General features: G+C 41.1%; 1 protein-coding gene across 1 annotated transcript in view; it reads right to left on the reverse strand.

Annotated features, from left to right (window-relative positions):
• Positions 1-25,239, reverse strand: part of GRID2 (glutamate ionotropic receptor delta type subunit 2) — a 1,539,079-nt gene that overhangs the window by 22,696 nt on the left and 1,491,144 nt on the right. The window contains exon 15 of the mRNA XM_044302725.1: positions 4,055-4,295. Within this exon, the coding sequence (XP_044158660.1) occupies positions 4,055-4,295 (241 nt within the window). The remainder of the gene's footprint in view (positions 1-4,054; positions 4,296-25,239) is intronic.

Consider the following 25,239-nt stretch of genomic DNA (forward strand, 5'->3'; position numbering starts at 1 on the left):
TAATCATATAATATTTACCACAAGAGGAACCCCGGAAAAAAAAAAAAAAAAACACTGACAGAATTACCATTTTGCCCACTTCACTCCACAAAAAATGGTATAAAAAGTTATCAAAAAGACATATGTACCCAAATATGATACCAATAGAAACTACAGCTCGTCCCACAAAAATCGAGCCCCCATACAGCTACATTGGTGAAAAAACAAAAATGTTATGAACTTTAGTATATGATGATGCAAAATATCATTTATTTTTAACACAAAAGGTATTTTATGCTTAAAAAGTAGTAAAACATAAAAAAAAACGATATACATTTGGTATTGCCATAACCGTATCGACCCACAGAATAAAATAATTATATAATATTTACCACAAGGGGAACCCCATAAAAAATTAAAATAAAAAACACTGACAGAATTGCCATTTTTGCCCACTTCACCTCCACCAAAAATAGTATAAAAAGTGATAAAAAAAGACATGTAAAAAAAAAGGATACCAATAAAAACTACAGCCTGTCCCGCAAAAAACAAGTCCTCACACAGCTATATTGGTATAAAAATGGTATGGGCCCTAAACTAATTTCAGCAAATTACATGTTAACCCCTTCCCGACCGCAATCCGTATATATACGTGATAGCTGCACATACCCCGTGCAGCTACCACGTATATAAACGTTCTGGCAGCTCTTTAATCCAAGCGCTGCAAAGCGCTTGGATTAAAGCTTCTGCCCCTGCCCTGTATGCTGACTATGCAGACTAACCAATCGGATCGCGGCAGTGAAAAAATGCCCGTTTCAGGCTCTGATCTGCGCTCTGCAGATCAGAGCCTGAAATCCCAGTGTCCTCGTGCCCCCCCGATCTGTGCAGGCCCCCCCGATCTGTGCAGCCCCCCCATCTGTGCCCCATCTTGTGTCCACAGTGCCCCTCCTTGAGTCTGCCCCCTCCATTCCTCCTGCTGGCCGTGACATCCTCCCCCCCCTTCAAGTGCTGCCCCCCGCTCTGTCTGGCCCCCTGCTGTGTTTGATGGCGGCGGCTCCATTCCTGAGCCGCCGCCATCATCAGAGTGTCAGCTCTATGCTGACACTCTGCTGTAACCCCATAGATGCCACGGCAGCGGCATCCATGGGGTTAATAGAGGGAGGGGGCTCCCTCTCTCCACCATCGGGGCTGCTGCGCTGCGATGGCAGCCCCGATGGTTGCCATGACAACCGGGCGCTTTGCAAAAGCGTCCGCTGTTGCCACCTACAAAGCATCTGATTGTATTACACTTTGCAATGCAAGAGCATTGCAAAGTATAGTACAGCCCCACTGGATCTTCAAGATCTAAGAGGGACTTGATAAAAAAAAATGTGAAAAAAAAATAAAAGTAAAAATAAATAAATAAAAATTTAAAATTTAAAAAATAAATGGCCTTTTCCGATAAAAAATGAAATATAAAAAAATACACATATTAGGTATCACCGCGTCCGTAACGACCGCCTCTATAAAGATATCACACGATAGACCCCGTCCGATAAACACCATAAAAAATAAAACAAAAACAGTGTAAAAAAAAAGCCATTTTTGTCACCTTACATCGCAAAAAGTGCAACAGCAAGCTATCAAAAAGGTGTATGACCCCCCAAATAGTACCAATCAAACCGTCACCTCGTCCCACAAAAAATGATACCCTATTTAAGACAATCGCCCAAAAAATAAAAAAGCTATGGCTCTCAGACTATAGAGACACTAAAACATCATTTTTTTTGTTTCAGAAATGCTATTATTGTGTAAAACTTAAATAAATAAGAAAAAGTATACATATTAGGTATTGACACGTCTGTAACGATCTTCTCTATAAAACTATCACATGACCTAACTCCTCAGATGAACGCTGTAAAAATAAATAAATGAAAACTGTTCCAAAACAGCCAATTTTTGGGTTACCTTGCCCATAAACTGTAATAATGAATGATCAAAAAATCCTATGTACCCAAAAATAGTACCAATAAAAACCTCAACACTTTCTTCAAAAACAAGCCCCTGCACAAGACGATCGGCAGAAAAATAAAAAACATATGGCGTTCAGAAAACCAATGCAGCACAATCTGCCTTCCAAAAACCGTATGGCATTCATTTCCTTCTGCGCCCTGCCGTGTGCCCGTACAGCAGTTTACGACCACATGTGGGGTGTTTATGTAAACCGTGGAATCAGGGTAATAAATATTGAGTTTTGTTTGGCTGTTAACCCTCAATGTGTTAAAGAAAAAAAATTATAAAATGGAAAATCTGCCAAAAAAGTGAAATTTAGAAATTTCATCTCCATTTTCCTTTAATTCTTGTGGAACGCCTAAAGGGTTAATAAAGTTTGTAAAATCAGTTTTGAGTAACTTGAGGGGTGTAGTTTCTACAATAGGGTAATTTATGGGGGTTTCCACTATGTAAGCCCCACAAAGTGACTTCAGACCTGAACTGGTCCTTAAAAAGTGGGTTTTGAAATTTTCTTAAAATTTTTAAGAATTGCTTCTAAACTTCTAAGCCTTCTAACGTCCTAAAAAAATTAAATGACATTTCCAAAATGATGCCAACATAAAGTAGACATATGGGGAATGTTAAGTAATAAATATTTTATTAGGTATGACTTTCTGTTTTAGAAGCAGAGAAATAGAAATTTGGAAAAATGTGAATTTTCCCAAATTTTGGGTAAATTTGGGATTTTTTCATAAATAAAAGGTGAAATATATTGACTCAAATATATGACTATCATGAAGTACAATGTGTCACGAGAAAACAATCTCAGAATGGCGTGGATAAGTAAAAGTGTTCCAAAGCTATTACCACATAAAGTGACGCATGTCAGATTTGTAAATTTTGACCTGGACACTGGGGCATCAATGACCCTTGGTCATGAAAGGGTTAAAGAATCCAGATGCCGCTCCTTCCCTTCTGAGTTCTGCCATGTCCCCAAACAGCGGTTTATGACCACATTTAGGGTGTTCCCATATTCTGGAAAAAATGGATGACAAATTGTGGGGTGCATTTTCTCATGTTACCCGTTGTGAAAATGAAAAATTTGGGGCTAAAGCAACTTTATATTGGAAATAAAAGTTTATTTTTCATTTTTACAGCCATTTGTTTCTAAATTAAATGAAAAGCTTGTTTGGTCAAAGCATTCACTTCACCCCTAGATTTATTCCTTGAGGAGTGTAGTTTCCAAAATGGGGTCACTTTTTGGGGTTTTCTTTCTAGGGGTACCTCAGGGTCTCTTCAAATGTGACATGGCACCTGAAAACAATACTAGCAAAATCTGCCCTCTGTTAAACTTACGGCGCTCCTTTCGCTCTGCACCCTGCCATGCGCCCATACTGCAGGTTACAACCATATATGGGGTGTTTCTGTAAACTGCAGAATCAGGGTAATAAATATTGAGGTTTCTTTGACTGTTAACCTTTGCTGTGTCACAGGAAAAATTGATTTAAATGGAAAATCTGAACAAAAAAATGAAATTTTAAATTTTCCCCTCCAATTTGTTTTAATTCTTGTGGAACACCTAAAAGGTTAATAAGGTTTGTAAAATCAGTTTTGAATACCTTAAGGGGTGTAGTAAACTTCTAAGCCTTCTAACATCCTGAAAAAATAAAATGACATATAAAAAGTGATGCCAACATAAAGTAGACATATGGAGAATGTAAAGTGATAACTATTTTATGAAGTATCACTATCCATCTTAAAAGTAGAGAAATTCTAATTTTAAAAATAGAGAATTTTCCCAAATTTTCTGCAAATTTGGGATTTTTTTTATACATAAAGGTAAAATGTATCAACTAAAATTCCCCACTAACCTAAAGTAAGATGTGTCACGAGGAAAGTAAAAACGTTCCAAAGTTATTACCACATAAAGTGACACATGTCAGATTTGAAAAATGGGGCTCTGGCATTTGATCCAAACTGGCTGTCGCTTAAGGGGGTTAATTGTATTCCTGCTCAAACTATTTGAATGAAATCAGGAAGAAAATCAAAAGTTCTGTAAAAGAAACATTATCAATAGCATTTCTTCAAAGTCTATAATAGTTACCTCTTTGGAAGGTACTCGGGATCCTTTCTTCTTATTCCACCATGTTTCCACCATAGCTATGACACAGGATACAACAACACCAACTGCTAAGATGCAAAATACTCCTGCAAAGCTTTTAATGTCCAGGGCACTGCCTTTCTGTTTAGGTTCCACTGATGAGTATAGGTCACAATGTCCATTGCGTGGCCACCATTTATGCTTTAATAGGTCCATGTCCCCATTCTGCTGGAGTTCCAATATCCTACCAGAGACAAAAAAGCGAATTACATAACGCAGTGACAATAAATTGCAACGTTTATATCCAGTTCTAAAGCAGACATTTAGTAACATTTAAGTGAATGTCCAGTGGTGAGCTCCAAATTGCAAGTCAGGATCAATGGGCAGACAGCTTAGTGATTCTAGTGTCCAATGCAATATCTGCCTAGGCCACCTACACCAACTATGTTCCATTTATGATACCAGAGTCTTTTCATTCTGCAGAGGTAGAAGTATTCTGGTACCTGTTTCTTGACTGTTTTATATCTTATGAACACCAGAAGGAGGCTTAAAGTGAACATGTTGTGTGATTTCTGCTGTTCTACAATATTTGAGAGCTGGATTTGATTGAGAGAGAGAAGATGAGCTCCATTCTATATAGTTTTATGGATATCTAAGTAAAAGGCAGAGTAAATCCTGAAAGGACTCCTAGGAGAGACAGTGAGAGTCCTGATTACCCAGCCCACACACACAGTGATTGACAGCCATCTGTGATAAATGGATAACTGCAAATCACAATTTTTAGGTCAAGTAATCAGGACTTTCCTTCTCTCATGTAAGAGTCTTGATTTACTCTGCTTTGTACTTCAGAAACCATGCTTCACCTAAACCTATATGTTGCTTCCTCTGTTACCTGTCAGGTTCGCTTTAACTTTATTTCCTTGACACTTTTAATAATGTATATTAGAACCATTCAAGTATCATATATCATTTTACTTAATGGCATTGATTTTCATTGAATCCATTCTTCCTTCTACCAGTAAAATGTTTCCCATGCCATTGGCTGCAAAACAACCCCAAAGCATAACTGATCCACCCCCATGCTTAAAGGGGTTATCCCATTACTAATGTAAAAAATGAAAATCAGACATATACCTGTTGTCCATGACAATCTCTTTCTAACAAAGCTAGAACCAGCCCTGTACCTCACATGGATCCAGAGATCTCCCCATTTATCATTGCTCTGCTATATCAAGCTGGTAGCTCAAGGGGAGTGTCTTTTCTGCTGCAGCTAAGAGGGCGTGTCCATGCTCTCCCTATCACAGCTCAGGAGGCAGTTGAAGGATGAAACTGAGCATGTGTAGCCTTCTTAGTAAGCCGGACAAAGAAAAGATAAAAAAAACAAAAAACAGGTGGCGCTATACAAATATATGTTATTGAATAACTCAGTGGCTATACTAAACCCCTTGGATGGAGAGACATTCTTTTCATGAAATTCTGTGCTCTTTTATTCTCCAAACATACAGTACCTTTGCTCATTGTGGCCAAAAAGTTCTATTTTAACTTCATTTGTCCACAGGACTTTTTTTCAAACTGAAGAAATGGAAACCTGAAACTACCTCAAGAGGCGCAAAGACTCTTGACTGGCTACAAAAAGCAATTACAAGCAGTGATACTTGCCAAATGGGGTGCTACCAGGAGCGGATTGGGAATTTATAGTGACCCTGGGAATAAAAACTAAAAGTGGCCACAATGTTGTAGATGGTTCCCAGTTGACAGAAAGTGGGGCAACACAAGTAGATGGGACCAATACAAGCAGGCATGGTAGGTAATACCATAGTGAAGCACAGAATACCATTCCACAGAACTAAATACCACAGTGCTCCACAAGATACCTCCCAGAAGCTGTCCCTCTGTGGTAGCCATCAATAGCTGCTAGTTCTGTCCATCCTCGTCCTCCAATTGTCTCCAATATGAATCTGAAGCAGGGGCTTAAGAGGTGTGATATGGGTCATAACTAGAGATGACCAAAGTTCTTAAAAATTAGATTTGCCTGCTTCGCCTAATTTTACAAAAGAAGTCGCTTTGTGAGAAATTACTTTGTTACGAAGCACATTTCTTTGTAAGTAGTGGGTGCAATGACAGGCAATGGCGGTCATCGCTGAACGTGGCATCTGAGATGAATAGTAACACCTTTCAGCAGTTGATCAGTTAAAAACTAAATTGTACTTAGCTTATCCTTTTGAGCGTGAAGAGACTGCCGCGGCCATCTTGCTTGAAGATCCAGTGTGAAATCTTGCACAGAGCGTGATGATGTCTAACATCACAATGCACAAGATTTTGCCCGGGATCTTCAAGCAAGATGGCTGCGCGGCCTCTTTGCGCTCAAATGGATGAGGCGAGTATGATTTATTTTTATTTTTACCGTCATTTGAGGGGAAAATAGTTCCTTACCACGAAGCACAAGGAAATTCGGCAAATCGAATTTTCCCTGGAATTCAGATCAACGTCCACTTTAGATACTGCAATTCACTCAACACTAATTGGAACACCAAGCCAGCCGTTCCTTCGGCATTCTTCCTCTAATAATGATCTCTATAGTTCCACCATTAGTATGTATTTATTCTTCTAAGGCCTCATACACACAAACGCGTGCCGGCCATGCCCTTATTGTAGCCCGCAAACTGTGGGTCTGCAATATTCGGGCACTGGCTGTGTGTGCACCGTATCATATGAATGGGTCCACAATCCGTGAGATAGGGTGCAGAATAGAGGCACAGATTTGAAGCCCATGGAAGCACCATGGAGTAGTGGGTTTTCTTTCCATGCCTCTGGACTGCAAAAAAATTGTGCATGCATTTTGTGGTGTGGACTGTCGGATGCAGATCGCAAACCCCATTCAAGTGAATGGGTCTGCATCCACAGACGTTGGGCACATGTTCTGTGCCCATGCATTGGGGACTGCACCATTGGCATGGCGGCACAAAGTCGTGTGCATAAAGCCTAAGGCCTCATGCACACGGCCGTTGTTGTGGTCCGCATCCGAACCGCATTTTTTGCAGCTCGGGTGCGGACCCATTAAATTCAATTGGGCCGTAAAAGATGCGGACAGCACTCCGTGTGCTGTCCGCATCTGTTGCCCCATTCCGTGGCCCCGCAAAAAAATATAGTATGTCCTATTCTTGTCCGTTTTGAGGACAAGAATAGGCATTTCTACAATAGGCCGCCCATTCCATTCCGCAAATTTCGGAAGGCACACAGGCAGCTTCCGTTTTTTACAGAACGGTCGTGTGCATGAGGCCTAATACTGTTGTAAAGAATCCTCTAAAACCTCCACTAAATTACAAATCTGCCAATACAAACAACCTATTTTCAGCTAGTAATCTGGTATTGATCTACTACAGATTTTTTTGTTGCTGACTTTGACATTAGTGGTCCCAGAGGTTGGACCCCGCTGACTATATAGTGGTGGCATATCCTAGTTGCATGCCACACTTTAGAAAACAGGGATAACCCTTTTAAAATACAACCACTGCAAAAACCGAGAAGATTTTTTTTTATTCTATATGACAAAAACATACAACTACTAAACTTTGAGGGTATGCTCACATGGCTAAAATCTGCCGCTAATCGGCCACTGATTCAGCAGTAGACAAAAAGGCATTTTAAGCTGCTAATGCCTAATGCACACAAACGTATTTTCATTCCGTGTCCGTTCCATTTTTTTTGCGGACCGTATACGGAACCATTAATTTCAATGGGTCCGCAAACAAATACCTGAAGGTACTTCATGTGCATTCCGTTTCCGTATGTCCGTATTTCCGTTCAGTAAAAAAATAGAACATGTCCTATTATTGTCCGCATTATGGACAAGGATAGTACTGTTCTATTAGGCGCCAGCTGTTCTGTTCCGTAAAATACGTAATGCACGCGGATGTCATCCGTATTTTTTGCAGATACATTTTTTGTGGATTGCAAAATACATACAGTCGTGTGCATGAGGCCTAAGTCTGTATTAAACTCGCCAACATTTTACCCATTGACTTGTGGATTTCATAGAAGTCAATGGGGAAGCAGGGAAACCTCAATCAAATACTCATCTAATACTCCTGTAAAAACTCCACTAAAACCTCCACCAAATTAAAAATCTACCACCAAAAATGACCTGTTCTAGCTAGTAAGGCTTCGTTCACATGTCCGTTCTGAGAGCAGCCTGCTGTATCTCACAGGATTTGGTGTTGCTGAATCCTCTACTTCACCGTCAGATTCCCATCGATCTGGCCATACTGTAAAAGCCGGGTTTCAGCTGGACGAGAACCGTTGCATGCAGTGTTTATTTTTGTCTGGCCGACAGCCGCCATTTGCGCCGGTTCAGGCTCCTGGATCTCTGAAACGATGATGTGAACGCGGCCTAATCTGCTTTTAATCTGCTGCTGATTTTGCTGTGTGATCTTAGCCTCAGGGCTCATGCACACGGACATATTTTCTTTCCGCTTCCATTCCGTCTTTTTTGCGGATCGTATGCGGAACCATTCACTTCAATGGGTCCGCAAAAACAACTGGAAGGTACTCCGTGTGCATTCCGTTTCTGTATTTCCGTTCCGCAAAAAAGTAGTGCATGCGCTATTATTGTACGCAAATCACGGTCCGAGGCCCTATTCAAGTCAATGGGTCTTCAAAAAATACGGAAAGCACACAGAACACATCCATATGTCATCCGTATTTCACGGATCCATACTGTAGAAATGCTGTGCCCAGCCCATATTGCTCATGTGTTTGATGATTAATAGTTACTGTTTCCGTTTCTGATCCACAAAAAACGGATCAAATACGGAAACCATACGGATATGTTTTGTTCAATAACGAAACGGAAGAGGACTTAAATCAGAGAAAAAACAAACCTCAGATGCGGAACAACGGATTCATGAAAAACGGACCGCAAAACAACAACGGTCGTGTGCATGAGACCTGAGGCAGATAGGCATCAGCAGAAGATCACACTGAATTCTCCTCTCAGCTAAGAACATGAATCTGCAGTGGCTGCGGGCTCCATAATGCCCCTTGCAGACAAGCGTGAGTGGATTAGGTCTGAATGCGTTGCGAATGCGTTCAGTGAAAAATTTGAGATTTCGCAAACAAAGTCATTCACTTTGCACGCGCCTGATAAAAAACTGAAGGTATACAAACAACATCTCTTAGCAACCATCCTGTAAAAAACGCATCGCATCCGCACTTGCTTGCGGATGCGATTTTAACACAGCCCCATTCACTTCTATGGGACCAGCGTTGCATGAAAATTGCAGAATATAGAACATGCTGCGATTTTCACGGAATACACAAGTGATGCGGGAAAACCAACACACATGTACACAGCCCCATTGAAATGAACGGGTCCGGATTCAGTGCGGACGCAATGCATTCGCATCATGCATTGCACCCGCGTGGAATACTCGCTCGTGTGAAAGGGGCCTAAGACTGGTCAGGGGAAGGCTGGAAAAATATCACTTTGCCTGTTAATATGGATGGTTCATGTTATAGACTGATTTAATATGAACATTGTAAGAACACCACAGGGGTGTAACTTTAGGGGTGCTGAAGACCTGGTAAAACGGACTCTGTTACCGATTTTTCATTGTGCTCCACAGTTTCAAGTGCAGCCGACAAACCTGATTTAGCTGTGTCCGCATGGAACAGACTATGGCCTCTTTCACACGAACGTAAGGGCTCAATGCCTGTGCTGCGGACCGCATACGGCAGTTCCGCAATACACGGGTCACCAGCCGTGTGCATTTCACATCACGGATGCGGACCCTTTTACTTGAATGGGTCCGCAAATCCGGAGATGCGGTGTGGTGCGGAACTGAAGCACCGAAAGGAACCCCACGGAAGCACTACGGAGTGCTTCTGTGGTGTTCCGCTCAGTGCTTCCGTTCCGCAAAAAGATAGAACTTGTTCTATCTTTTTGCGGAACGGACTGATCGCGGACCCTATTCAAGTGAATGGGTCTGTGATCCGCATGTGGCTGCCGCACGATCGGTGCCCGTGCATTGTGGATGGCAATTTGCGGTCCACAGCACAGGCACGGAGCCCTTACGTTTGTGGGCAAGAGGCCTAACAAAGGTGCAGAATTCTAGGCGTATTTTCGTAAGCTAATTTTTAGTGTAATTGCAGGGGTCCACCTATCAGTATTAGAAGGATATACCATATGCATCAAGTAGATGATAAAATACTATATATACAGTTTCTGCATCTTAAATATCAATTCAATTCTTCTTCTTTCAACTATAGCCAACACAAGACAAAGAATGTGTATGTGTAAAGTGCTATTCCTCTTTTGTCCACATGGTGGCAGTCACATTCCACTGAATTTCTTTCGCAGCCGTTATTAGGAGATGACTAAAACTGTGGCAATTTTGATCTATCAGGCTGAAAACAGGCATTTTACTCAGTGCTATTTAATGTTTTCTTTTAAATTCAAACAATTATCTGTGTAGCAATACCCCTGATAATGTTCATGAAGAAATCCATTGTTCAGTACATTCTAGAGCACGGTAAGTTAGGCTTGTACTGGAAAATTGTTCACAAGTGAACAGTTACATTCCCATTGGGTTTTCATAACTCATGCATTCTAAAAACAAGGCAGGATGCCCATTTCCCAGCCCGCAGCACTTTTTTACTTGGTTAACTCACGGGGAAGTTGTAAGTGGCATTGTGCACCGCTCAGCACCTCAACAATTATTCTGCCTTTAGAGAAGGTTCTTTTCCCGTAAGGGAAGCGTGTGTTACACGGAGCTGGCATGGATATCACATCTTCTGGCATTACTTTTATTTGACTGTGTAACAGATGTTGTTTGCTCGATGTGTCCTGTTTGTCTAACTGCAGCTTTGCATGTTAATAAAAGTTGCTGCTCTGGCTGATTAAACAGTAATTGAGAACAGTACAAGCAATTTCACTAAGAATGGAGGCAGAAAGCTTTAAAGAGGACAAGCAACAAGTGCGGTGAAGCAAAAGACTGCTATCTTTAGGCTGTGTTCACATGGGCAAAATCTCCTCCTGATTCAACAGTGAAAAACATGTATTTCTCTCTGTATAAGGTTACATGCACACGAACGTTGTTTGTTTCTGCGTCGTTCCGACAGCAAAACACATACGGTCGTGTGCATGTAGCCTAATTTACATTCAAATCACCATCAACAGCTTCCCATTGACTTCAATGTAAAATCTTGACCATGTGCACATGGTAACGTGTTTTTACAATTTGGGGTATTTTTATTTTATTTAAAAGTAAATAGAAAATAGGAAATTCCTAATAGGAAATCATACAATTTTCAGGCAGTTGACCGATATATGCAGAAGATTGATATGGCCCATGTATCAGTCCTATGTTATGCATTCATGGCCTAAATTAAACATGGCATCAGTCATGTCGCACTCTTTACACCCTGACATTCAGTAAGCAGTGTTATATGACATACACGTGCTGGGTCAGCACACAGGACACATTCCTGTGATAAGTAAAAGGACTAGTGGTGGAATCATTTTTATTGTGGTTATTACAGCAACTACATGATTATGTGCTTGTCTGTAGGTGATTTGGAAATGGCTGTCTGTCTCTAAGTGATGTTGTCATGATGTTAATAAAGTTCAGTGCTAAACAATAAACGGCACACACTGACAGAGATAAGGTGCTGTTGCAGGTAGTAGTATTGTATATAGTGTGTATGTTCTGCTCCTTAATACACTACTATCCACCTGTTAGATACTTGGGTAGTTAGCAAAAAGCCAGGTCACATGACACTTGTCAGGGTCACACGACATCTTACATGACGGACGCAATGTTTAGTTCTATCTAGCTCTCCTACGGATGCATTTTACAGGACTAAAATGAACTGTACCGTTTTTAGGGAGAGGAAAATCCCCTGATATAATAAAGGTCTGCAAGCAACATTTTAAATAGATGTAAATTAGAAAATTGTTCAACATCCTATTGTCTAAAGAAATTAATGTAATTATTATAACTGATATTTAAGAAGTGCCATATTAGTTCTTTGAAGTACATTTATAGTGGTTTTCTTAGCAGTCAGTGGGAAAGGAGTAAAATACACTGATGCATTAGAAGGCTTATCTGGAGCGTATTTGGCGGTTTTGCCACCACCACAAAAAAAGCTGTTTTCATCTGATGATTCTGCTGAAGATCTGCCACAGATTTTTCTGCTGCGGATTTTGTTGTGTGTACATACCCTCACAGTGTCTTCCATTAGAATACAGCAGTATTTTTTATTTATTTTAAGCTACATTCACACGACCGTATGTGTTTTGTGGTCCACAAAACACTGATTCGCCAAAAATGCGGATGACGTCCTTTTGGCATCTTTTGGCATCCGTATGGCATCCGTTTTTTTTACGAATCCATTGTAGCAATGCCTATCCTTGTCCGCAAAACGGACAATAGGACATGCTCTATATTTTTTGCAGGTCTATGGGACGGACATACGAATGCGGACAGAAGGCGGTGTGCTGTCTGCATTTTTTGCGGACCTATTGAAATGTATGGGTCCACATGGTATTCGTAAAAAAAAAAAAAAAAAAAAACAGAACAGGCATGGAAACAAAATATGTTTGTGTGCATGTAGCCTCAGGGTTATGTATGTATTTTATGGACTGCAAAAAACGTATCCGCAAAAAATACAAATGACGTCCGTGTGCAACGGAACAGGTGGCCCCTAATAGAACAGTACTATCTTTGTCCGTAATTCGGACAATAATAGGACATATTCTATTTTTTTGCAGAACGAAAATATGGACAAACGGAAACGGAATGCACACGGAGTAACTTTTTTTGCCGACCCATTGAAATGAATAGTTCTGCATACAGTCCACACAAAAAAAAAAAAAAGGAATGGACATGAAAAGAAAATACATTTGTGTGCATGAGCCCTGAAGTTGAGGCTTGTTGGGGGAGGGGTGATGAACCTCTTGAGTCTTGGGAGAGCACACTTAATTGTTTCGTTAGCGGGAAGTGAAGTGGTGCATGCACAGTCACTGCTCGTGAAGCACTACTTAGAGCAGTGGTGCAGAGTCCAGATTGTCATGGTTGGGTGAGATGTCCGGCCCTATCCGTCAACAGGCAGGTGGGAGCTTCTTCTCCTGTGGGGACAGCCCCTAACAGATAAAGAACTCTTGCCAATGAGACAAATTGATTCATTAGAATGGATTTGCATATCCTTAGTTAAAATGTAACCCCAAGGTTCAGTTTTATAGCTTTCAGATGAACAATTTTTATCATCTGCCCCAATATACAGTGCCTTGCAAAAGTATTTATCCCCTTGACTTTTTTCACATTTTGGTACAGCCTTAAGTTCAATGTTTTGTTAATCTGAATTTTATGTGATGGATCAGAACACAATAGTCTAAGTTGGTAAAGTGAAATGAGAAAAAAAATAAAAAATATATATATATATATAAATATCCAAAGGATGAGGCAGCACTCCAAGTAAAGTGAAAATGGTGGATCTTTTATTCCCCTCAGCAACGTTTCAACGTCTCAATGTGGTCTTTCTCAAGCATACCACATATATATATATATATATATATATATATATATATATAAAACTATTGTTTAGAAATAGAAAACAAAAAATTGGCATGTGTGTATGTATTCACCCCCTTTGTTAGGAAGCCCATAAAAAGCTCTGGTGCAACCTATTACCTTCAGAAGTCACATAATTAGTGAACTTAGTCCACCTGTGTGCAATCTAAGTGTCACATGATCTATCATTACATATACACACCTTTTTTGAAAGGCCCCAGAGGCTGCAAGTTGCAACACCTAAGCAAGAGGCATCACTAACCAAACACTGCCACGAAGACCAAGGAACTCTCCAAACAAGTAAGGGACAATGTTGTTGAAAAGTACAAGTCAGGGTTAGGTTATAAAAAAAATATCCAAATCTTTGATGATCCCCAGGAGCACCATCAAATCTATCATAACCAAATGGAAAGAACGTGGCACAACACCAAAACTCACGGACTGGGCAAGGAGGGCATTAATCAGAGAGGCAGCACAGAGACCTAAGGTAACCCTGGAGAAGCTGCAGAGTTCCACAAAAGAGACTGGAGTATCTGTACATAGCACGATAATAAGCCGTACGCTCCATAGAGTTGGGCTTTATGGCAGAGTGGACAGAAAAAAGCCATTACTTTAAGATAAAAACAAAAAGGCACATTGTGAGTTGGGAAAAAGGCATGTGGAAGACTCCCAAAATGTATGGAGAATAAAATTGAACTTTTTGGCCATCAAAGAAAACGCTATGTCTGGCACAAACCCAACACATCACATCACCCAATGAACACCATCCCCACAAACATGGTGGTGGCAGCATAATGCTGTGGGAATGTTTTTCAGCAGCCGGGACTGGGAAACTAGTCAGAGTTGAGGCAAAGATGGATAGTGCTAAATACAGGGATATTCTTGAGCAAAACCCGTACCAACCACTCTGTGCGTGATTTGAGGCTAGGACGGAGGTTCACCTTCCAGCAGGACAATGACCCCAAACACACTGCTAAAGCAAGTGGTTGAGTGGTTTAAGGGGAAACATAAATGTGTTGGAATGGCCTAGTCAAAGCCCAGATCACAATCCAATAGAAAATCTGTGGTCAGACTTAAAGATTGCTGTTCACAAGCGCAAACCATCCAACTTGAAGGAGCAGTTTTGCAAGGAGGAATAGGTAAAAATCCCAGTGGTAAGATGTGGCAAGCTCATAGAGACTTATCCAAAGTGACTTGGAGCTGTGATTGCCGCAAAAGGTGGCTCTACAAAGTATTGACCTTAGGGGGGTGACTAGTTATGCACATTGACTTTTTCTGTTATTTTGTCCTATTTGTTGTTTGCTTCACAATAAAAAACGGAAAAAAAAATATGTTCAAATTTGTGGGCATTTACTGTACATTAAATGATGCAAACCCTCAAACAATCCATGTTAATTCCAGGTTGTGAGGCACCAAAATACCAAAAAAGTCAAGGGGGGGGGGGGGTGAATACTTTTGCAAGGCACTGTACCCATTAAAATGCGCACTTGGCTCTGATGAAAGCGTGTAATGTATGTTATGTTAAAGTGCTTCTTAGTGTTGTTTCTGCATGTGACATCTGTGCACGCCTTGGTTCTCATTATCATGTATTTATATAGCTAAATGTGCAAGTAAATACAGAATTTGTACTATTTATCTATTTATTCAAGTCATGTCATTTATGACTAATCATGACTAATTCTGTTGCTGTTTAGGGAAAAAATAAAATAAAGTGAGTTGAGAGAGCGAAACTTGAAAGAAAACTTCTAAAGAGAAAGATACCATTTTTGCATTCCAAAGTGTCCTCCTAACTGGGCACAGGGCCCACACGCTGTTAAGTCAGGATATTGTTTTGCTTAGTATAAGCGGACCCTGGTTTTCTTTTATGATTCTGGTTTATTGCCTGTGCACACATTTCTTATTGTCACCTTTAAAAAGCAATTGAAAGTAAGGTGACAGAAAGTGCCAGTGTTTAGTGCATACCTGTTCTCCTGTCACCCATCTAGATCAAGAAATGCCGTAAACGTTGGCTTACGGCTCTTAAAGACTACCGCCACTGGAGTATATTACATACATCTTTTCATTTTCCAGCATCGACATTTCTTCCTGGATCTCTATAATGTGCACTGCGTGTTGCATTAGTTCAGATTGACCAGCAACCATTTATTTTCCTGTCGCACTGACCTCTGTTTCAGAATGGGTACGTTCATATGAGACAAATGAGAAACATTTCTGCAGCAAATCTACGGACAATCTGCAAGACAAAGATGGAATAGGGTTGCTTGCGGATTTTACTATAGATTTGGACTTCCTTACTGAAGTCATTGGGGTAAATCGGCAACAAATCCATGACAATCCAGCAACTTAGGGTCATTTTTTCGCGGAAAATATATGCAATGTGTGCATGAGAAGCTTATCCATTTGCCTGGTACTGTAATTTAATCCATATGGGAAATCTAGAGCATTTTCACTACACGTGTAAGGTTATTGAGCAGCAAGAAAAGCACCACTTCCCTAAAATAATGAGCAGTTCTGCTGCATAATAATGCCAGGAGGAGGTGTCAACCCCACCAATTACATTATCTTTAATGAATGAACTGTGGTGTCACACTGTATACCCCGCGTGGACTGTATATACCACAAATGGGAACATTGCTCTGCTCTGTAGAGAAAGCAAAAAAGGGTTCATTGCCAGCTCCTTTGGGTGATGCATGCCCTTGTAAGTTTACATCCCCTGATGGGGGTGCGGACCAGTGCTCTAGCTTCGAGTGAGCAGGTAAAGAGGAGACTGTCCCCCCCCATGAAAGTGACGCAATAGTGGTGAATGCTGCGTGCATCCCCTGAGATATATGGAAACGCTCATTAGTACAGGAGGACTGGTAAGCGGTGAATGCATCGCTCCCTGGGCTCTGTACTCACCGTTTCCTGGTCCTAGGCCGCTCGCTGTGCTGTGACTTTGCTCTGCGACTTCACACTGTGCACATCGGGTCACAGCACAGAATGCAGTAGGAAGAGCCGGAAGAGCAGAAGCTTGGATCCCTGAAGTAGATTGACGATGTCCAGGATCTGATTTGAGTGTCGGAAAAGGGGCCTTATTAACATGCTAGTCTGATCCGAGGTCTGAATAGGGTTCTGACATTGGGGGTCTAATCTAAGTGTCTCAATGGGAGTATTGTTAACATGGGGGTCTGATCTGAGGGTTAATTGGTGGTCTGATTAACATTAGGGGTCTGATGTGAGTGAATGGGAGTATGTCACGGCCACGGTTATGGCCGTGACTCCTTGGGAGCCGCATACTGTTGCCCGTGGTTTTTGGGTTGTTGTTTCAGCTGCAGCTTGAGGCATGATGTTGTTACCCTCAAGTGCGGTTGCCGCGGACAACAGCTATGTGTGCGGTTCCCTTGGAGTTGTGTGCGTGTTTGTTAGCACTTGTAGTTTGTCTGTGTGCACTCTGTGTTGTGTGTGGTGTGCACTGACATCCGTTCCTTCACTGTGGCTGTCCGTGGCAATGTTTGGTTGATTGTGTACATGTGGTGGCAGTGTCCCGGCCTTTGGGCTGACTCCCAGGACACGATTGCCACCCATGTCATTGCCTGTGGCAACAGCCACAGTGTGTTTGTTGAGTTGGACACTTCCCCTTTAAGTTGGTGTTTTCCCTTCTGTGGTGTTGGAAGGGTTAACTCCCTTCCCAGTGTGTGTGTGTGTCACTGGGTGTGTCCGACTGTGGGGTGTGGCTTCTTGGCCTATAAAGCCTTAGTGTTTGGCATGGCTCAGGAGGTTGCTTCAGTCATGCTTTGCTGGAGCAGCCTCCTGTGTTTTCTATCTGCCAGTGAGAGCCACCCCTGTGGTCATAAACAAGATATTGTCTCATGATGTTTATGCCATGTTGTATGTGATGTTTTGTTGGGACTTTCCTTGTAATTTTGTGCAGCTTACGGTTCTGGATTCCTATGTGCTCAGGGATCCAGTCAGCAAGGCTGTGGCAGGTTTGTTGAACTACTAGTTCGCCTGCCATACCCGTAAGTCTGTATGTGTTCCCCTTTTTCCCAGCAGCTTGGCCATTGAGACTCCCGCTCCTCCGTGCCTAGGAGGAGTAGGTCGTCTCACCCTGACTCCTAGCCCAGGGACCGGACGGAGGGTAAGTCAGGGCTCCTAGGTTCCTGCGCATGGGTCCTCCTACCTTTAAGGTCGGCCCATGCAGATAGGAGTTAGGGTCAGGTTAGGGACGCTGTAGGAGGTGACCTGCTCCCTATCCTGTTTTCCTGGCCGAGCAGTCTAACATCATCTGGCACCGCATGGCTGAGGGTTTCCCCCACCCTCAGCCGTGACAGAGTATTATTAACATGGTTGTTTGATCTGAGGTCTAATTGGGGGTCTGATTAACATTGGGGGTCTGATTGGGGCTCTCAGCTGAGGTCTGATGACATTTTTTTTTTCTTATTTTCCTTCCCTAAAACCTAGGTGCGTCTTATAGTCAGGTGCATCTTCTAGGTAATGTCACAATCATTACAACCATGCTTAAAAGGAATATATCCCGTACATTTTTTTTTTTTGTAATTAAAGCCAGATACTAAAGCATTTCCTGTGTTCTGTTCTATTGTTTTTATTTTGTGATGGTATTTTTTTTTCTATTTTCTGTACATGATTATGATCTATAAAGAATTCAGAGATTCCATTTATAGCAAGCAGATAGGCTTATCATCTGGAGATGACTCGACTTCTATGGCAGAGTTTTGCAGGCGTGCTCTATAGAGAATGCTGGATGATTTGCTATCTTCATTGTAATCTTGCCTGTGATGATAACAAGAGGACTGCTGAAAAGTGATCTCTACAGAACAGAAGTGCTAAGGTATTATTAGACTTAGTGGCCAGTGTGAAAACTGAAGGACTTTTTTTATATTGATAGTTAAATGAGAAATTAATGAAAAAAAACACATTATTAAAAAATATGTTTAAAATAAAATCTTCATTTAAATACTAGGGGGAGACTTATCAAACTGGTGTAAAATAGAAGTGGCTTAGTTGCCCATAGCAACCAATCACATTGAACTTTTCATTTTCCAGAGGAGCTGTGAAAAATAAAAGGTGGAATCTGATTGTGTTGCTATGGGCAACTAAACCAGTTCTACTTTACACCAGTTTAATACATTTCTCTTAAAGGGGCTTTCCATGATTTTTAAAAACTTGGCACAAAGCAGATGACTGTATAAGATCAAGAGAACCTAACTCATCTTTTAAATGTGTTGCTGCTCCAGTACTGCCACTCCAGTCCCAGACATTCCAGTCCCGGCTGGTCCTGCAGTAATGATATCCCATTCTTCTTCCACATGACCACTGCTGTCAATCATTGGCCTCAGCTGTCATGTGCAGTCCATACACATGTGTTGAGGTCAGTCATATAAACAGAACATGATTACTGCAGGACTAGTGGTAACCGAAAAGATAAGGGCTGGATTCTTGGCCCCGGAGCAGTATTTTTTTGTTTATTTTATATAGAGCCATGCCCTGTACCAAGCTTTTAAAATTCTTGGAACAACCCTTTAAGGGTACATGCACATGTTCAGGATTTATGTGCGGAGAATGCTCACTGAAATCCACAGGTGTTCGTAGGGAAATCCGTGCGGACTATCCGCATCAATTGGTGTGGATTTGCATGCGGATTTGGTGAATTTTCTGCATGCGGATTTTAATGGAGTTAGTGGAGAAAATCCGGTCAGAAAAAATAAAATAAATTGACATGCTGCGAATTTTTATATCTGCACTGCAGGTCAAAATCCAAATGGAGAAAATCTGCATCGTGTACATGAGAATTTCAAATTCTCATAGAATACAATATGCATGACCTACGGTGCAGATTTTCGGCGCGCCAATCCGCGTGGAAAATCTGCACGCAATCCTGATTGTGTGCATTTAGGGTGCACCCACACCTTGTCTCATGCTATTTGCCCCAGTGCCAAAACAAAAAAAGGCAATTTCACAAAGTCACTGATCAAAATTACTGCAAATTCAATTTCCTAACAACCTATAAAGACTCTCTTAAGGGCATCCAGTGACAAATACCCTTTAAGTCTGGATTATACAAACACACGCAGTGATTATTTGCTTTAACTTTGTCTCCTGAACCAATTTGTCTTTTCCAATATTAAGAATTGACAACAAAATAATTTCCCGTCTGTATGACAGACAGTGGGTCGAGGAATCAAATTAGCATCATGATGAATCTTAGGCGCTGCAGCAACTAGTGAACTTTAATTATTGTCTATCGGGTGTGTTTATGTAAGCAGTAAAAGTCAAGCACTCATTATAGAAATGGCAAGCATTATCTTTTGTAAAATGTAATCTAGGCAGCAAGTGAATAGATAATCAGGTTAATGAAAGCTAGCTAGGGAGATACAGGGGAGCAGAACGAGGAGACAAGGGTCCCCACTGAGAAATGAGGGCATAATTGCAATTGGAAGAACACATTCAGTGATCTTTAAAAATGTCATTGTCATTCTTAGGTATACAGTGATATTTTCATTCTAGGTAGAAAAAAAATCCTATTTGTAAAGAATAAAAAAAAAAAATCTGAAACCTATTATATGTTTGTGATATACAAAGCCAGGAAATTGATTCATGTATACAAGATACAAAATAGATATTGTAATAAAATAACAAAAGGTGTTTGGTAAGATGAGGGCTCTCTACCATTCTACCATTCTCCACCGTTGCATGCCATGACTTGTACTCTTTTGCCATGTATGCAATACCAATTTGTCAATACTGACTTGTGGTGGACACACTCCTTTTGACAAGAAGAAGAATGGTAGCATCAAATTGCTATTTTTTTTTTTATACATTTTTAAGAGGAGTACAAGCGGATCATCAGAGAGCTAAGGAAAGATGATCTATAATTACTAAAACAGGAGTGGGGTCAGATCCTCCTTACCTTTAGGTGAATAAGCAGCGGCTTGTTGCTTATAGATCAATAGGCAACTCGTAAGGCCATTAGAAATTATTTTGATGATCCAAATTTCTCAAATTTTGAACGATTCAAATATAATATAATAGTAATGAAGGCCAACAGAAAGAAAGGTTTTATACAATAACCCTTTTGACTGCTTGAGGTTTTGAGTATTTAGTGACCAGCCCGATTTGGACCTTAGTAGTGTTGGGCGAGCATGCTCAACCGAACACCAGTTCTGCTCGAGCATCGCGATGCTCGGCACATCGTGGTGTTCGGCCGAATACCGCATGTGGTCAAATGCTCAAGTCTCCTTCCCGCACGTTTGTTGGCTGCTACGTAGCCAATAAACGTGCAGGTCAGTACTGCCACTCACTGTAATGCCGTAGCCATGTTGGCTCCTGGCTTTACAGTGATTGGCTGGCCGGAACGCGTCATTGGGTGCTATATAGGACCCGATGACACATGTTCGGCTCAGTCTTAGTCAGGGAGAGCTGTGCTGAAGAAGGGACAGATAGTGTAGGAAGTGAAATAGTAATATTTTATTGAAAAAACTTGTTATAGACCCATAAGTCCTTTTAAGGACTATTGTTGTATCTGTCAGCAATATAATTATTAGCGCAACCTGCGCTAAATTGCATGGAATTGTTAGAGCGATCCAAAAGTCCTTTTAAGGACTATTGTTGTATCTGGCATCAATATATATTTTTAGCGCAACCTGCTCTAAATAACTTGCAATTGTTTGGCCGCTGCAGACAGTGACATTACCTGCACTACATCTCCTGTCTAACGTGTGCGCAGCCTAAAAATATCTGTGACATCCAGTGTACTTTTTCCGTAGACGGTGTTCGCTGCAGACAGTTACATTACCTGCGCTACATCTCCTGTATAACGTTTGCGTATCCAAAATATCAGTGACATTCAGTGAAAAAATTTTTTTCTGCTGGTGGCAGTGACATTACCTGCACTACATTTCCATTATAACGTTAGCGCTTTCCGAAATATCAGTGACATTAATTCCGTGTAATTTTTTATTAGCCGGTGGTGACAGTGATATTACTTGCACTACATCTCCTGTATAACGTTTGTGCATCCTAAATATCAGTGACATTCAGTGTAATTTTTTATTTGCCGCTGGTGACAGCGACATTATTTGCGCTATACCTCCTGTATAACGTTTGCGTGTCCTAAATATCAGTGACATTAATTTAGTGTAATTTTTTATTAGCCACTGGTGACAGCGACATTACTTGCACTATACCTCCTGTAAAAGGTTTGCACATCCTAAATATCAGTGGCATTAATTTAGTGTAATGTTTTATTAGCCGCTGGTGACAGCGACATTACTTGCGCTATACCTCCTGTATAACATTTGCACATCCTAAAATTATCTGTGACATTCAGTGTACTTTATTTGCGCATACACTTACAAAACCTGCTCTACTGTACGTGTGACATACTTGCAAGCATATATAACATTTAATATGCGCAAGGCGAGCAGTAAGGGATGGGGAAGTGGCCGTGCTGCTGATGGCTCTGGGCGCATTGAACCTGTGCCTGCTGCCAGCGCACAAGAAACACACTCATCCATGATACCTAGCTTCATATCCCAATTTGCAGGGCGATGCAGGACACCACTCTCGAAGTCAGATTAGTGCGACCAGGTGGTCAGTTGGATTGCAGCAGATAATGCTTCCAGTCGGTTAAGCACCACCCTGTCTTCCACCAAGTCCAGTCTCAGTAGCCAAGAGTCTGGTCAACACAATCCTAAGCCTGATACTCCTTCCTCCCACCATGGAGAGTCTTGGCAAACAAGTGATCCCACAGTCAGATATTCCGAGGAGCTCTTTTCATTGCCATTCCTTGATTTGGGCTTATCGACAAGCCCGCTTGAAGAGGGACATGAGAAGATCTTGTGCCCTGATTCCCAAACTCTTGAGCATCCACAGTCACAAGAAGATGATGGTAGGGAATGGCAAATAGTTCTTCACGAGGTGGATGATGCTGATCAGACACAGTTGACAATAATTCAACTGGAATTAGTGTCTCAAGAGGTTAATGATGACGATGAGACACAGTTGTCAATAAATGAGGTTGTTGTTAGGTCAACAAGTCAGGAGGATAACCAGAGTGAGAAAGTGGAAGAGAAGGTAATGGACGATAAAGTCACTGACCCAACCTGGGAAGGTGGCAAGCCGAGCGAGGACAGCAGTACAGAGGGGGAGGGATCGGCAGCAATGCAACAGGCTGGAAGAGTCAGTGGGGTGGCAAAAATGAGAAGGCACGCCCGTAACTGTTCCCCAGAGCACCCCCTTGTGGCAATCTCCCTTGCCAAGGGGAAGGTGTTCCGCAGTATGGCACTTTTTTTATGAAAGTGCAGATGATAAAAGAATTGCCATTTGCAACCTGTGCCGTACGAAATTGAGCAGGGGCATGAACACTAGTGATGAGCATCAGGGGTCATATTCGAATTTGCTTTATTTTGCGAATATTTTGTAGAATATTCGGCGAATATTAGCGAATTCGAATATTCGTTATATTCTACGATTTTTTAATATTCTACGAAGGTAATGATCGTGTAATATGCGAATTTTCATAATGCTAATTTTTTTAGCGCAAATTTTTCAATTGCCGAGCAAAAACATGATTCCTCCCTGCTTCTTGCTTGTGGGCCAATGAGTCATAGCACTATATTGAATATATTTGTTTTTCCGAGTATTCGTAATATTCTAAAACAAGAATATATAGCAATACAGCAAATATTTGAAAAAAACTAATTTAGAGCAATTTAGCTAATATAGTGCTATAATCTTTTTTTTCAATAGTTGAATTTTTTTTCCAATCTGAACTTCAGATGAGAAAAAAATTACAACTATTAGACAAAGAAGATTATAGCACTCAGTAGTGCTTCCGTAGGGTTCTGTTCCTGCTTCCGTTCCACATGTCCGGATTTGTAGACCCATTCAAGTGAATGGGTTTGCATCCGTGATGCGGAATGCACACAGCCAGTTCCCAGTGTATTGCGGACCCGCCGTATGCTGCCCGCTATACGGCCACGGGGGGTCATGTGCAAGAGGCCTAAGGCCTATTTAAACGGTCAGTATTTTGCACCAGTATTTGGTCAGTATTTGTAAGCCTCAACCAGAAGTGGAACCTAAAGAGAAAATATTTGTGCCTCTTCTGTGTTTTGGACTCACTCCTGGTTTTGGCTTACAAATACTGATGCAGAAATACTGACCAAATACCGACCTTGTGAAAGAGGCCTAAGTTGGACACACCAGCAGGATACGTTCTGCTACTATGTCAAGTCATCAAATAGAGACCCAAAACACTGGCATTAACACTCTTCATTGCCATTTGTGGTTGTCAGAAATGAGATTTCACATGAGAACATGTGGACTTTTTTATTTGATGGGTAATGAAGCAGATTTATCCCTCTATATTACATTTTCTCAATAATAACTAGACAGACATGTAGGATAATATTGAATTAAAGGAAATAGTCCACAATCGCATCAGAAAATCCACATCATGTTCCTTTAATGGCTTTTATAGGAAACCACAATGTCAATCATATTTCAGTAATTATATTTTTTCCCCACCGATCAACAAAATGAGTGAAAATCTTGCATTTTGATCCCAAAGCCATTAATAATGCAGCCTTTTATTCCATTTATTTCTCTCACTCTATGAATAACATTACATTTTGTCATACTTTTACTAAATAGTTCCAGCATTATTTAAACATTAGCAATTTGACTCTTCAGCATTTTGACATTATTGATGCAACATGCAAAGTGACAAGACTGAAATGATCAAATTCCACACCATGACACATGAAGCCCAGGCGGCGGCAACAACTGACTGCACACGGCGTTGTGGAGCTGCATAAGAAGACAGCTGAATGCCCACTAATATATAGAGCTTTCCTGTTCCTTTTACCATTCAGAAGAACTGGGATTCTGTGGACTTATGCTAATTACAAAACTGCAGTGTCTGTCATACAGAAATGTGTTTTATGTCCAGCAGAAGAGAGTACTGACAGGGCAAGCAGATATATACAAAAATGGTAGAATATATATGAAATCCTAATTTATGAGATCCTCACTTTCCCCAACACTCGCCATTGGAGGAGAGTTGGGAGATGTCCTCACAAATTAGTTTGTAGAAGGGTCCTCCTGATATACATTAATGGAACATGTATGGGCATCTGGAGGAAATTTTTAAATTATGACAGTAACATGGTTATTACTAACACAGAGATTCACAATTACAGGCAAGAAATCGATTTATCTCATATTTGGTTTTGTCTATGTGGTCTTCTAAGTAATAATACCATATTTAGGTATTTTACTACAAGCTGCCTTCCTGGAGGTTCTCTATCCTCAGGCTATGTCCACATAGCCTGCGATTGTCTCATTCATCTGAATAAGGGCTCATGCACGTAGCCATATTTGTTTTTGCGGTTCGCAAATTGCAGATCTGCAAATCACAGATACCGGCCATGTGCGTTCTGCATTTTGCGGAACAGAATGTCCAGCCCTCTATAGAACTGTTCTATCCTGTCCGTGATATGGAAAATACCATGTTTTGCATTAGCAAGAAATAAAGTGCGTGTGTCTGGCATAGTAAGCTGCGATCCAGCGCAGGGCAAGGGAAAGCATCGGAACATTTCATGTCACAGGAGGAATAAAGAT

Source organism: Bufo gargarizans, chromosome 1 (genome assembly GCF_014858855.1).
Source record: "Bufo gargarizans isolate SCDJY-AF-19 chromosome 1, ASM1485885v1, whole genome shotgun sequence".
Lineage (NCBI taxonomy): Eukaryota > Metazoa > Chordata > Amphibia > Anura > Bufonidae > Bufo > Bufo gargarizans.